Source organism: Lycorma delicatula, chromosome 3 (genome assembly GCF_047948215.1).
Source record: "Lycorma delicatula isolate Av1 chromosome 3, ASM4794821v1, whole genome shotgun sequence".
NCBI classification, from domain to species: Eukaryota; Metazoa; Arthropoda; class Insecta; order Hemiptera; family Fulgoridae; genus Lycorma; species Lycorma delicatula.
In genome coordinates this window covers 37,739,580-37,756,549 of record NC_134457.1, presented here as the reverse complement: position 1 = coordinate 37,756,549, position 16,970 = coordinate 37,739,580, and the positions used below count along the sequence as shown (strand labels likewise).

At 29.5% G+C, this 16,970-nt stretch overlaps 1 protein-coding gene across 1 annotated transcript in view; it reads right to left on the bottom strand.

Annotated features, from left to right (window-relative positions):
• The window catches only part of LOC142321113 (RYamide receptor-like), a 227,312-nt gene that overhangs the window by 142,711 nt on the left and 67,631 nt on the right, over positions 1–16,970 (bottom strand). The window contains exons 3-4 of the mRNA XM_075359105.1: positions 9,160–9,249; positions 5,064–5,177 (exon numbers count right to left, since the gene is read on the bottom strand). Coding sequence (XP_075215220.1) covers positions 5,064–5,177; positions 9,160–9,249 — 204 coding nt within the window. The remainder of the gene's footprint in view (positions 1–5,063; positions 5,178–9,159; positions 9,250–16,970) is intronic.

Here is a 16,970-nt window from a genome sequence, read left to right as displayed (position 1 = left end):
GTTCAACCTGAATACCACTCTTTAATTGGTTGAGTATTCAAGTGTCATACTTCTCAATGATGGTTCTACCTTTTTCGAATTTGTCTATGTCTAAGACAATTAAAAAAAAACAAACAAGACCCTGAATGTACGACTTCCCTGCAAATGCATCGTTTTCGCTTCTCTGGCAAATTTTCACCTCCTTCAAGCTTCTGTTATGATTGCTTTTTAATTCATGGCTTGTAATGGTAAAGATTTGGTTTTCGTGGCATTTCTCCCGTCATCACCCCATTCGGTCGCCTAAAGTATAAGATCGAATGTCTGTGCCACAAACGGCTACTGAGCCTCAAAACGGTTTAGCGACCAGTGTCCTAAATAGTTCCTAGAGCTTACCTAACAGCGTAAACGGACTAAGCGTGGTGCCATACACCACCGGCTTACGTGTCCCAACCGCTCACTTGTCATATATTTACTAAAATGGGTAGGCGTACCCCGTCAACTACTAAAAATATATATGACATCTATAATAAAGTTATTTCGTCGGCTTGTAATGGTAAATCCACTTTTTATCGACTGCTATAAAACGTGGAAGAAACTCAGCAGAACTGCGTTTAAATAAGTCTAAACACCCTCGAGAAGTATGCAGTCGAATGACTTTTTTGGTCGACTGTTAACTAACTCTGCACTCACCGAGCGGAAAGCTTGTTCATAACCAAAAGGTCGTGTTAAATTTAGTGAAAACTGTTTTATGAAGTTTGAGATAAAACCAATATTTTTGTAGTTCTTATTAATTCAAAACGTTTAACGGTTGCTATTTTGGAATTTTCAAAGCTAAAATTCGGTCAACACCTCCCGGGGCATTCGATTAAATTCTAGCCTATCGCTAATTCTTCTACTTCTAATAAATTCTACTTCCACTTTGAAATTTAATTTATTTATTCTAGAGGGGCCACTGGGAAAAATTACAGAAATTGTTTTCTTTGATACCAGTAATAATCGGTAAGGGATTAAGATTACATACTGAGATCAGAAGAACTGATATATTTTCATATTTTTTATTATTATTATTTAACCTCCGTGACCACCGTTAGGTATTGTGCTTCAGAGGATGAGATGAATGATTTGTATCATGTGTGAAAATGGCATACATGGCATGTACGAACCCGGGACCTCGGGATGAAAGTCCGACACGCTACCACTCGCGCCACGGAAACCGGCAACTTCAAACCCTACTAATAAGCAACTTTTTTTCTTACTCGCCTGAAGAAAGATGAATAGTACTTATTTCTAAAACCAGCAAATCTCATTGTAATTCAGTAAAATTTATTAAAAATATTTAAATTCAACAATATTCAGTGTACACCATGTTTAAAAATTTCATGAAAATCATCAAAAGCTGCTTTAAAAGGGTTTGAATTTATATTACCTAATCTCTGTATATTTTTTAAACAGTATATTGTGATAGAAACTTAAATTCAAATGTTAGATTAAATAACCGTAATATGAAAAAAAATCTAGGGTTTCAAAATATAAAGATAGATGAAGTGTATATTTAATTTAGTTATTGTTATATACTTTGCAATTCAATAGAATCTCTTCAGCCAAAAATATCATCAACTGTAGTTAAAAGAAATATAAACAAAAATTACTATCCAAAATAAAACACTATGAAACGGGATAAACACAGAATCCCTTCTGTAAGTTATCTTAATACGGTAAACGAAAATTTTGTGAAAATTTGACAGAATAAATTTATAAAATTTTGAATTTACATTAAAACTGTACTATACACGTCTTTTCTTATAACTGGATATGAAACAGTGTGTTAGGCTGTACAATAATTGTGAAATCTATAGCGGAGTTTACTAATTTATCAACCCAGGCACCAGAAATCATACATGGTTTTTTCTTTCAAAATAAAAATAACTAACTGGTTTATTCTTTCGTTACGCGCTTTGAAATACTTTTTGGCGGTCTCTAATGTATGATGGTGTATAGTAAAATATTTGATAACAGTTTTCGACTACAATTTATTTTCAGTTGCTTGTTTTTTTTTTATAAATAGAAGTTATTATAAATTGATCATAAGCATCTGTAATCATTCCATGATAATTGTTTTATAACCGAAATGTTATCATATCTCTTCTTCAAAACCTTTCTTGCAATTTGTTAACTACTTGTTTCCAATGATTAAAGATCAATCTTTTTAAAAAATATTTAGATATCAAACAAACTCTAAAAAAGTGATATTTGAAATAGCAATTATTACTTTGGCATTTTATAAAAAACAAAAAAGAAAGAAAACAAATTTTTAGCAATGAAAATTTTCGGGAAATCGAGATTTTTCAGATTTATGCCATTTAATTTTGATCAGAGTCAATGAAAAGTTTTTGGGTCACGTATCTCAAAACTTTACCGAAGTTGGTAAATTTTTACGCATTATTTAGTGCCTAATTTAATCCAATTTTCGGTAAATTACATACTTTCTGATGGTGTTTGGTCTTTTAAATCCCTCATAAAGGGATAAGGAGAAATAAAATGTTTTTTGTTTTTTGTTTCTGGACACAAATCACATTATTTTGCTAATTAGATGATTCTATTACATTAAAATGTCAGTTTGGTTACGTAATTTGTGTAATTTCATTCAGGTGTAGAAAATAAGAAGCCTAATTTTTTTTTCATCAGTTATCATTCTGTTTGATATTTTCAAATTGGATCAACTTTTACGAAATTTTATTGAATATGGTTATTTAAGGCATTTAATTTTGGAGGCAATAGTTCATGATATAGGGGAGATAGGTCACCGTAGATCCCGTACTTCAAAATTATACTGTACTCGTAGAGTAATGTTTTACATAATTCTTTACTGGCATACTTATATATTTTAATATTCATCTTATTTCTCTCCTAAATAACTTACCCGACGATACCGGAAAAGTTTTTAATAATAGATTTTAATATAGAATCTAAACGATCTGACAGCTTTCATTTTTTATTTATTTATTTTTTATGAGTATTAATTTTTCTGTATGTTTGTGTGTGCGCAGGCGTGAATCTTTTTAAAATTATTTATAACAGCTCCTCGTTTGAATAAAGTCTCTTCTAAAACATTGGTGGTTAATTCAGTGATAACTTTGATAATATTTAATCTAGTTAGTAAATTAATGATTTTTTTTACGATATTTAATCTCCATTTTTAAATATGATATTGGAAATAGTTAATATAGAAACAAATTTGTTTCATTCATAAAGTAGTATTATTATTTCTTTTATAAGGCTATTCTGATCAGCAAAAAATTAAAGATGGAAATAAGTATAGATAAGGCAGAGCTGCAAAAAAAATCAACTCTTAAGCCGATTTTATATAAATACAAACAATAAATAGAAGCTTTTATCTCTGTGAAACTACAAAAAAATAATCTTTCTTGCTTTCTAAAAGTTTACTGGAAGGATTCTTTACAGATAAAACACGCAACATGGAATTGTAAATCTTTTATTAAGTAAACAAAATTCTCTAAGTTAAATAATTTACATATTTTCTGTTTAAACATCCGGAAATGAGTGGCATAATTTATTTATTTTATAAATAGAATTCTAACTAGCAGTGGTCTGAGGTATTGGAAGTTTCAAATGGTGGGTTTGCATTGGAAGGGATATTAAGTTACATATTTTAATGACTTATTTTTAAAAAAATATGTTTTAGGCATTAAAAATTTAAAATTGGGGAATTCTTTTTTCATTTAGGAAACCCCATGCTAAAGGGGAAGCATTCGGGTAAAATTAATTTTTAAGAAAATAATCCATAAGTGGTGATAATAAATTTCGTAAAAGATACTTTTAAAATTACTTATATATAACTATAATTCTAAATAAACGAAGTTGTAATTTTCTTAGGAAGAGAGTGAACAATTTTGGCTAATTTTGTTTTCTCAAGAAATGCTAAAGAATAAGGGTTAACAACAAATTAAGATTTTTACGTTTTAAATACAATGAATTACTTGCGAGATGGATTTAAATTTAAATAATTTAAAAAATTTTTTTAAATATATATATTTTTTTGTTAACAAAGACCACTGGAATGGGATGGGAAGAAAGAGTTTTATAGTGTTTGAAAATCTATTGGATAGTATAGGAAAGTATATAGGAAGAATAGGAAGTATATAGGAAAGATAGATTCAAAATCTCCTATTAACTCCTTTTCAATCAAGATATAGCTAAAAAAATAAAAATATATAAAATCCTTTTTAAGGAGAGGGTAGATATTAAATACAATCTTGTATATTAAATTTTTAATCATGTAGTTATTTGACTACAGTCAAACATACAGTCGTTAGACTATTGGAAAACGACTATGTAATAAGTTGAGGTTATTTATCAACTTATTCCTTAAGAACCGTCATTAGATCATTGGGTCTTTAGATCATTATGAATAGTTGTTTTTTTTTTTGTTTTTTTGACAGCTACTTGGTTCATCAACAATGGAATTATTTTTAACTGAAATAGTTTTATTCTTATGATAACTGAGAGATTAAATTTACATTTAACTATTTGACCCAACTTATATCTAAAAAATTATAAATGGTAATTACCATCTGTGATGTTAAGATAACTGGTAATTAAAAATCGTCGAGAAAAAATACTATGTAACTATTTTTAAATTTAACAGTTACCTTGAATCTAAAAATATCCTGAATTGCCCAAATAATCAAATTGCAGAAGAAAAGAAAAAGTGTTTACAAAATATAATAGTTTTATAAAATAAATGTATTGTCAATTAAAATCATATGATATTATTTAAAAATATAATTTCTTACAAGAAGATGTGATATTGAAGAGTTTAGAAAGTTTTTAAAAATTGAAAGAATCACTGTCGTCAACATCATGATGCAAGAAGTCTGGTGGGAATTGAATGTCAGATGTGAATGTGCTGTAGGGACCATACAATTGATCTTTAGAGTATACAAGCAAAAGTAAACTGTACCAGGGTTTTCATGATCCTTGAAGTACTATAAAACACTTTTAATACAGGAGATATTGAATTATACTCTGCATAAATATAAATATGTTTTGATATATTAACTTACCGATCGATTCCAATTGCCATAAGTGTATATACCGACACGATAACTGAAACATGCTGCATGGCCATGACAATAGGACAGAACCATGGCGCAAATACCCATCTCCCTAAAAGGAACCTATAAAAATAAAATTATGTATTTTTTAGTTATCATATAAGTTAAACTTATTTTAATGTACTATATTTATTATAATTCAACTAAATTACTTTATACTAACATTATAAATTTAAAACTACATTATTATATCATAAATTGCAATAGCATAGTCAAAATGTAATTAACAAATAAGTTAACAAATTTAATTAAGGTTAACAAATAAAAAATATACAACTTTTACAATAAAAATGTAAAAGTTCTCGTATACACTATCTATGATGGTTAGCTGGACCTTCAAAAAAGATCCAAGATCACACGAGTGACCACATATTTCAATGTAATATTTTCTACTCTTTTCATTGATGGTGTCAAAAATAGATAATGTAATTTTAACATATCGTGTTAACCTTGATATAAGCTCAAATAAAAGGTCATAATGAGGTATTCCTCTTCAATCTGAGTAACTTTTGTATAGGTCATTTTTTTTAATTGTGCGTAGTTTACGAGAAAATTGCTGGGGCTATTAAAGTGAAACACTCTGTACATTCAAGCATACATAGGGAATTTTAAAATATATACTAGTAAGTATTTTTGGACCCTGGAGATATTTATTTATAAACCCGAAGGTCAACGGATATCTTTCAAGAGACATATCTTACCTACCCCAACAACCCCTAACATATCCAATTTATTAACCAATCACCCTATTAAGAACGAAAACACTTTTTTCCACACGACATTTTTTCCTTTCTTTGTTAAGTCCGATAGATTATTTTCAGATAGTCCCTACGGCTCATAACTGGATACATACCTAAAATTAATCGTCTTAAATCGGAAGAATGTGAAGGGGTCAAATAGGGCAGTAAGCAGGATTTCCAATTGGTACTTACTGAATCAAAGATACAATCGGAATAATTATTTCTGATAAGTAAAATATTGAACTGTGGTCTTTTTTAAATATCTCTGTACAAAATGTATCTATCCATAAATATTTATCTATGGTGTTACGTATGTTTCAATTTTCTGGGAAAATAAAATAAAAGTTTGAGTAGTCCAACACCTCCCGAGCTCTAAGTATATTCCCAAATGAATGTAAATACATGCATATTCCTTCTGTAAATGTATATTTTTCTTTTTGTTTGAATGATCATGTAAGGAATCGTTTAACTGCTCCTGCAAATTTTGTTACATCGATTATTAAAGAAACTATATTGTATTTAATGATTTTAACTTTAATATAGGTAATATCATCCTTTTGTTCCGTTAATTGTTAAATGATGTACCTTTCGGAGCCTTAAAATTTTATCCGTGGTGGAAACTGTAATATAAAATCGACCAATTAATTCATCATTGTAACTTTAAATTATAATTAAATTGAAAACGTTGAAAAAAAATCTATTTTATAAAATATATATTTTAACAAGATGTAACAATTATAAAAAATTCATTTAGAACTAATTTATACCAAGAAAATGGAATAAAAATAAATGTATACAAACAGGGAGCTAAATTTAACAATAAAAAACCAAAACAAAAAAAAATCAGTGCTGACTTGCATTTAGCAATTTGCTTCCGCACTAACGGTGTTAAGTCCACAGTTGTTCTGTTAAGCTTTCGAAAGCTAACAAAACGAACGAGACAGAGCTCATGGTCCAGGAATTGATTTATTGATCCTCTGTTGTTTTCTTTTATATCTAATTTAACCTGACAGTACCAAATATGAAATGCTTTAAAATTTATCGTTATAATCTGGATGAAAAAAATACTAATAACACTTTAAACACGAAATATCATTACTTACGATTTAAAGATTAATAATTGGTTTGATAAAACAGAAAAAAATCGGATGTGAAGATCACCTTCATAACAAAAAAATGTTTTATTTTTTATATAAAAATAAAGTACCACTAACCAACAATTGTGAGTATTGACTATCCAAGCGATTTCGGATTACTCCTCCATCATAGGGAGTATTGATGAATTATGAATTTTATAGTTGTGCGTATAAATTTTTATAAATGAGAATTAAAATGAAAAAAAAAATTAAATATATGTTCATAACAGTTGAATGTCAATAGTTAGAATAAGTCAACATTAAAAGAAAAACGTCTTGTCAGTAAGATGTTTAAAACTGTTATGCAGTATAAATTGAATCAGTTAGCCATCCTAATAATTCTTGTATAATTCGCTTGAATAAAATATATTAACAAATCTGATTTGTTCATTTATAAGTTTATTATTATTCATATATATAGATATATATATAAAGGGTGTCCTATATAAAACGCAACCCAATCTTATATTGGTAGGCATTAAAATAATAAAAAGGCATGTGTAAATGTAAATGTAATTTTTATTATTACCATCCATTACCTTACATTTAGAGGAAATGTTGGAAGTGGCCGCCATCTTCTTGAATACAAGCTTCAATTCTTTTTACAGCGTTTCTTGCAACTTTTTTCAAAGTTTGTGGCTGGATATTTAATACAGCTTGTTCAATATTGACTTCCAATTGTTCAAGTGTTAGTGGTTTGTTACTGTAGGCTTTTTCTTTGAGGTAACCCCATAGAAAAAAATCCGCCGCAGTCAAATCTGGAGATCTTGGTGGCCACAAGCCTCGACCGATAACACGATTACCAAAGAACTCCTCAACGAAATCAGAAGTTGAACCTGCATAGTGCGATGTCGCACCGTCATGTTGTAGCCAGCAGTGTCTGTCTTCCTCTTTTCGAAGAGTGCGATGAACTGAAATAAAATATCCTGATATCGTTCTGCATTAATGGTGTACTCGAATAAAATAGGACCGATTATTTTCTTCCGCGATATCGCGCACCACACGCCCAACTTCCGCGGGTGTAATTGTTTTTCGTGATAAACATGGGGATTTTCAGCACTCCAAATTCTACTGTTTTAGCTGTTTACGTAGCCATCCAAATGAAACCGTGCTTCATCTGTGAAAAATAACGAATCCATAACATTAATTCCCTCACGCAGAAATCGAAGGAACCATTGACAATATTGTAGCCGTTTTTCTTTGTCAGGCTCAAGAAGTTGATGAACCGTTTGAATGCGATAAGGTCGTAATTGTAATCGTTTGGTCGCCCGATGAACAGTTGATTTAGACAAATTAATTTCAGCAGACAAACGTCTGATCGATTTATTTGGAGAGGCGAGTAATCGGTCTTTGATTTCAGTGACTGTATCTGTATTCAACCCTGACGCAGATCTTTTGTGTTCTTTGTTATTAACAGAACCAGTCTCTCTAAATTTTGCATCTAACCTTAATACTGATGTTTTGTTAGGAGCTGGTTTATCAGGGTACTTATGGCGAAACAAATCTTGCACTGCAACCACTGATTTCGTACTGAAGTACGACTCAACAATGAAAACACGTTCATCTAGCGAAAACACCATCTTGTCTCTAGCAATACACCGAACGTTATGATTGCATTGTTGTTACTATCGGTAGTGTTCTACTGCGTCGCCGCGATGTTCAGATGTTGGACGAGTCCATTTCAGTAACGAGTAAGGGAGTAAGCTTGACTTTTGAAATTTCACAGATGAGTGATTGATGGGTTGCGTTTTATATGGGACACCCATATATATATATATATATATATATATATATATATATATATGTGTATGACATTTTTCCAATATACTTGATTTATGAATGTTACTGGTGTATTCCAATATTTTAAAAAGTACGTTTGGATTGTAATTATATCCATTCTCTACAATGTGTTTAGCAAAGCTAGAATGATCGTCAGCCTCCGCGGCGATCATTCTAGCTCGGATAAAAGGCCGAGACGCTACCACTCGTAGAGTGGTACCACTCGTAGAGTGGTAGCGTCTCGGCCTTTTATCCGAGGTCCCGGGTTCGAATCCCGGTCAGGTATGGCATTTTCACACGCTATAAATTGATGTTTACTCTTATAAAAAATAAATTACTTCTAATTAAATATAAGAAGTAAAATAAATATATAAAACATTGTATACATACATTGTGTAGGTGAAAGGAATTGAAAATATCGCCATTGTAACGTCAGATACTGCTAAATTTATAAGAAAAGCTTTCAGATCTCCAGATGACCTAAAAAAAAAAAAATAAATAAATAATTAAAGGTAGTGTTACTTAAGATAAACAATTTAATATACTGGATATGTTTAAAAACACACAAAGTATATGAATTCTTAAACAGCTTTTCAACAATTGGACGTAAAAAATGAATTTACTTAGTTTTGCTTTGAAGCGATTTACTTTTCGATAAGAGATCAATATAACTTAAACCTAAGGGAAGAACTAAAAAAAATTAAACGTGGAATTTAGTAGCAACTGTAGAATTTAAACTTTAAATGCAATATTGCGATTTAAAGTTTTAAATTTAATATCGCGATATTAGTGATTTTTTAATTTAAATAATCATTGTTTTTCAGAATAGAAGATCACTGAAAAAAAGATTTTGATTTAAAACACATTGGACAACGATAACTCTTAACCAAAATAACGCCCACTTAATATTTTTCTCAAGTAGTTGTAACAATAAATAATTTTTTTATATAAACCCTTTATTACAGCAACATCACAAAAAAGGTACATTAAAATAAAAAGTAAACGTAAATGTCTTTATTGATTGTTTAAAAGGTTCTGTAAACATAAAATATTGTTTAGGTAAATGTATTAAGATTCTGAATAGTATAAAAATAACGACAAAGTAATTTACAATTCGGAAGGCGTTAATGATCATTATTTTGTATCATATTTATGTACGTTAAATGGGATGTAGAATAGTCACGATAATTTTTTTGTAGTATTACTTAAAAATTCATCAAAGCGGATAAGCGCTTTTCTCATAAGCTGAAGTATTCTATTTACATGAAAACACTTCGGTTTTCTGATTTGGTGGAAGTGGATATTGTTATTTTTAAAGAATAAATGACTACTCTTTTAACAGTAATTGAACATTCATAAACGTAAATACAAAACTAAGTAACATTTTCTAACCTTCTACATATGCTAAACTTACTTTCGGACGTTAAATAATAATTTTACAACCCATTATAGAATATTTTCTAAGTTTTTACTTTCCCAGTTATATATCTATTGCTGCTGCAACAGCAGTTTTAGAGGAAAAAGTAATCGGCCAAAATTTTATGTAACGGGTACTTTGAAAATGGTAACATATCGACACCTCCTCAGTCGACAGATCATAAAAAATTTATACAAACGTTTGGAATCTGTACTTACACGTGTGGACTGTGTTTTTAATATCTTCGTGCCGACAAAGAATTTTTCCAAAATTAATAAAAAAATTTCTATATATTTGTGGCATTAATGATATTTAAATAATTTGGAACAGAATTAAAAAAGAGCAATAGTTTTCGCCATTTAATTTTTTTTTTACTTTTTGTACATTGATAGAAAAACTGAACATTATTACCTATTAATCAATTTACAAATTCGAATTTTTAATTCGGTAAAATTAACGAATGGAAAATATTCTACATTATTACTAAACAGGTTTTGTCTCACAACTCGCACATCTGTTGAGCAAAAAGTTAAATTTTGGATACAAATATTTGGGTATCAAGGGCAAATACTTGGATATATATATATATATATATATATATATATATATTATACTTTGGACCTGATTTTCTCTCCATCGGAGAAGGTGACATTGCGATATCCATTATTTTTTTTAATAAGCTATAATTCTTTTAGCCTTACTGAATAACATTGCATCAGATTGGCCAAACATTTGAAGTAAAAAATTATACCAATAAATAAACCTTTCAACCCCTAAAAAAGGCTGAATGGGGCCAGTACTTACATTAATACTAACATTAATCTTCAGTACTAACATTAATCTTGCGTAAATTCTAAGTTTTTAAGATTGAAAATCTATCGGTATCTAGTATTAATATAGATGACGTGGAACTTTTTTTTTAAAAAAAATCTCAGGTACATGCCTTAAGAATTCAAAAACTTGTTTATTAAATTTTATAATTTCTATCCCCTTATTTGTTTTCCATTTTGAGGATGTTAAAACAATTTTATATAAGGCAAATGCTGAGCAAGGGGATAGAATCTGATCCAAATTTTTTTATTACAAAATTTTGCTTTTTTTGTTATTAAAATCTAAATATAATAGAATTTTGATATAAACACAATATTGTCAACGTAGTCAACTTGTAGAAAACATGTTTTACTAAAAATTATGATTTTTTTTTCTCATTTATACTCTTGATCGTCGTCTGACGTGGAAGGAACATTTAAGATAAAAGAGAAAACAACTGGATATTAAGTTTAAGGAAATATAAATTTGTGTACTGTTATGTAATTAAATTTTCGGCCGATTTAAATCGGACTAAAATGTTTTCACTAAGTTTATTTTATATTTTTCGCAATTGTAGTCTAAAAATTGCATACCTCTGTAAATCCGCACGGGTCCCGAGTCTTCTCTCGAAAGGTACTAATTACGTGCGCGAAAAATTGTAATTTATCACTACTCATTCATTTATAGTTGGAAAAAATAGAAAAAAATACAGGTTATAGAAAAAGATTCATAGATTTGAAAAACTGAACCGTATGTCTGTGCGATTTTTTTTACGTATGTTACAGCTGAAAATCCGACAAGCATGAAAAAATTCGGAATCAATACGTGACTTTCTTCGTTTAACCCTTTCCAGAGTAAAAATCTTTCTATCGGAAAATATTTTTTATACACAGTTTTATAAAGCACATTTTGCAGATTCAAAAATTCTTGCATTCTCCTATCTTTGTTCTATATATTGAGTAATGGTACATGCATCTTGGACAAAAGGCTAAGCCTACACAAGATTTGGCGTAAACGTTGACAAAAAATCTCCCTCCCACTTGTAACTCGACAAACTCTGTTAGAAATAAGACTAACCGAATGATCCCGATGTCGCTATGCTGTACGAAAACGAATGATTCAAACTGAATACAAAGCTAACGTACGAGGTTGTAGTGGGAGATGTTTTTCATAGCATATATACACGACCGGCTTCCTCCGCTGGCCGCAGTAATGCAACTTCAAATTTCTATAACAAAATTTCCCTTTACAATGTACAGATACAAACTACATAACGTTAAAGATTGAAATCTGTTCTTTCCAACGATAATAACAGCTTATGAATAGAATGATCGGTTCATATTTTACAGGCGGCAAAAGAATAGCCTTACAAATCCCCGTTATTGGGTTAACGGCATTTAACAGGTTAAGTAGTTAATATTTAAAAATCGTATGGTACATTTGAAATAAAACTCTATCAAGGGCAAAACCTATAAAATTCCGCAACTTTTCCCAACTCTTTGGTTTTCCGTTTCCGATTGATAAATTAAAAATTATCGAACATTGTCATTATTATTTAATTAACAAATAAAGAAAAGATGGTCGAAATTTAAAATTGTTACTATTTCTGACAATTTAAGCGGAATATTACTAAAAGTGATTTTTAGAAGAGACAGAACGTAATAGCGAAGCAATATGGAGTCTATATTTTTTCTTTTTTAAACCAATTTGATCATACTATCATATTAGCTTTCCCAGCGATTTGTCGATCTATCCGTAGCGGAATGGTAGCGTCTCAGATTCACTAGAAAATGCCATTTCCGCATCCCCGCACAAGCTTCATATTTATGAGGCGATATCATCGCCACATAAACAAAAAAAAAACTTTTCATTATGTTGTGACAAAAGTATTGTTACAAAATACGTCAGATGGTAAGTTATTTGTAAAAAAAAAGTTTTATATGAAAACATTTTATCAGTACAGAATATCTATTTATTTTACGTCATTAACGTTGATAAATCTGAATACGTGACAAAACTTATAATGAGCACAAGCTAAATAATATAAAAAATGTATTCATATTACAGCTCTGCATAATTGGGAATAAACACAACACAGCATATTATGATTAATTACAATAAGATAGGTAAGTAATGATTCATATGGAGAGACGTTCTAGTTCATAAGAACTTGATTTTCTTTTTTTTGTAATATTTTAATTAGATTTTATTATCACCTTCCAACATTAATAAAAACATTTTAAAGTCATCGATTTCGGTAGTATTAAATTACACATATACTTGGCCCAGCTAATGTACGAGATTATGACGTCACGAGCTGACTGCGTATTACTACTCGGCCTGAAAACATCAACTCCGCGTATCATTCGAAGTATTACTTATTATCATATTTTACACGGTAATAACTATCATATTTACATTTACTAATTATAAACAATACGTAATTAATTATTTTACCACCTTTATTTGTACAATATTATTAATTTTTAATAATAAACAAAAGCTTACTTGAATTTTCTTCATGCATCTAATTCAAACTTCTTGCAAGTTCACCATCCTCGTTAAAAGATCACTATCACTGTCACTTTCATTTTCACCTTCGCTATCAGAGTCTACACGTATAATATAACGTTCTGTCATTTCATCTATCAGTGGTTCTAGTTTTTTATACTCTAGGGTTTCTAGTCACTTTCACTCGTGGAATTAATTTTCTCCGCAGTTAATTTTTCAAAATTTATGAAAGTAAATGTGTTGTGACTCGCCACATGTTCTTTTACGGCTGACCATACCATCTCGATCGGATTCAAATCAGGAGGGTACGCTGGGAGTCTAAGAACACGATATCCATGTTTTTTTTTTCAAAAATCATCCTAGTGATATTTTTGTACTTTAGTTTTATGTAACTTTACTAATTCATACTACTGTGGTTTCAGAATTTTTTTTGAACTACGAAATATGGGGTTTTCCACCCAATCGGAAATATCTTTTCTTCTGGACTCAGAATTTGACGCTTTATCAATATCTCTTGTGATAAGGGGCGTTCAACAACTACTACTGACATCGATGGAAGATTTGTAATCAATTTTTCACGCGCCCATTTCTTGAAATTGCCTGTATTCATGTTGTCATGGTAGTCGCCACTTTTCGAAATGGCTTTCCAAGTCAGTAATACGTTCAGAATAAACCCGATTTCTCCTCCATCATGAATTAGTATTAAACGGTTACCTTTATTAATCGGCACCTGAAATTCCTCAACATTACCATCAGGCCACGACTTTGTCGAATAATACGAACTTAAAACGTACGTTTCATCCACATAAACAATTGTAGCATTTCTTTGTCTGTACTTAGCCATTGTACTTAGCAAGCACTTGCTACCATTGTATTTGCATTTGTACTTAGCACTGTACTTAGCAAATATTCAATTCTCTTCTACCTGATATCGGATTTCCCAATTAAAAGTTTTCTCTTATTTTCAGTTTTACGCCATTTGAAACTCTCAAATAACTCGCAAAATAACATTTTGATTCACTGCCTTAAAAATCAATAGAAGACTGATGTTCTTGCCTTATTTTTTTTAAAGTCGGTGATTCACTCTTCTTTGAATAAAATTCATTATCTGTTCTTTTAACTACACCTAAATCAAAACTGTCCAGACCACTGACAGGTTTCGAACGTCGTTTATACTTTTTCAGCATGCTGAAACAACATGATTGGAACGTTGATTGAAGAATCATGTCTTTTTCTCTTCTGAGTTTTTGAACATGTGTTCTTGATAACCCACAAGCAGCAGCATTTCTTTTTTCACATTTTTAAATGGAATTATATGTTTGTCGTCAGTTAAATTACCTACTTTTACAGCTTCTTTTTCATGAAATCATAAACATTATTGATAATTTCACGTGCTTGACTCCTAAGTTTTTTTTCTTAACTACAAATTTAAATTCTCCCATAACAAACCGCTCTAATAACACACGAACAAAAATAAAATAAAAAATGATATATTACAAAAATTTTCGAAAAACAAAATAATACGATCGCACAAAAAAGCTATCCAAATACCTTCCCTGAACACGATATAAACTGGACTAAATTTTATTTCTTTACACACACAATGTGTACTACGAATGACGGATCTAAATATAATTGTGACGAAAGATATCAATTCTATCTGTATGTATAAAATGTTATAGGCCTGTAAATAATACCAATCAGAACATTTGGTTAAGGAATTGTTATTGTTCACAAGATTGAGTCATTAAGCATTTTTATACATCAACTCAAATGGAAAGAATTGAACACACAACAACATAGATGTATCGTTTGGGCGCCCATATTGTCTATAAGTCAAAAAATTAAATAAGAATAATAAGTACGTGCAAAACTAATGTTTTGGAAAACAATTTAATGAGAAGTCAGCACGTGACGTCACAAGGTCGTAGATTCGCTGGGCAACTATACTATATATTTTATTTTCCCGGAAATAAGATTATTGATCTGTAATTTGATAAATATCTCCAAATTAACTTAACTTCAAAATTACAAATTTGGCATTAACTTTGGCAAATTTTAGAATTTTAACTTTATGTGGGTCCAGGTTAGAACTTCTGTAAAGTGATAGTACTATTAATTGATTTTACTTGTGAAATTCAGTTGGACATAATTGTACGGATAAAATTAGCGTAATTGTTTTAGAGTTTTTGTTATAATGTGTCCGAAACGGTTATTAAAAAATTATGAAACTTGGAAAATAGAATTCATAAAACTCAAAAAATTAAAAAAGAGATCTCCGATAGGCGATACGCTGTATCCAAAATATTTGTATATTCTTAGATTTTTCGTAATATCTCTAAACTGGCTTAACCAGTAAGTATCAAATTAGGTGAAAGTATTTCTGTGTATCAGATCTTAATTGTATTAAATTTTAAGCCCATTACAAACAAGTGAGTAAAGAGGTACTCAATTTCACATTTTAATTCTAATATCTGAATTTTTATATCGATAATCGGTTTCGAATCAAAATCATTCTGTATTTTATTATTGATTTCATCAATTTTAATTGATAATTACAATAAAGGGATTAATAATTTTTTTAATTTTTATGTAATTGAAATAAAACAAGGATGAAGGCGGAAAAATAAGTATTTATCGGCGTTTTTAATATTTAGAATGATTATTAAACATTTTAAAAATAGTAGTATATCATTTACACATTTAGTTAGAATACTGCATTAGTAAATAAAATAATATATATGTCTGATAAATGTATAAAACATGTATGACATCTTTTTAAAATTAAGATATATGGTCACCTACAATATTTTAATAACAGTATTATGTCTAAATTTATGATCAATTGAATTTTAATAAAAATATTTAGGAGGTTTTATATTTTACAAAGAATTTTTACTGATATTTTACCAAGTAATAAACGAGGAATGCAAAATTTTCAAACCTCTTAGAAATTATATGTAGAATACTGTATTTCCATAAGTTAATTTTAAATACTTAGTGGAAATTTGTAATCAGTTCAATCTTTAACAACAAATAAAGCAATGTATTATGCAAAAAAATGTGAAAAATTCCCACCGTGCAGACTCATCCGCTTTTGTAAGTTTGGACTATTTATAAGTTTAAAAAAATAAAATAAAATTAAACATTTTTAAAAACCCACGACGAAAAAATCTTAAAAAACGTGAAATAATTAAATAACTGTATTTTTACGTTATAATCCTCTGTGACATTGTGATATTGTTTTTAAGACAATAAAATTTAAGATTTTGATTAACCGTCGTGCGTGACTAGGATGATAACTAAAGCAGTCTACAGGTCACGCCCGACGGTCAATCAAAATCTTAAATTTTATTGTCTTAAAACAGTATCACAATGTCATAGAAGCTTATAAGGTAAAAATACAATTATTTAATTATTTCACGTTTTTAAGGGTTTTTTTTTATTTTAATTTTATTTTTTA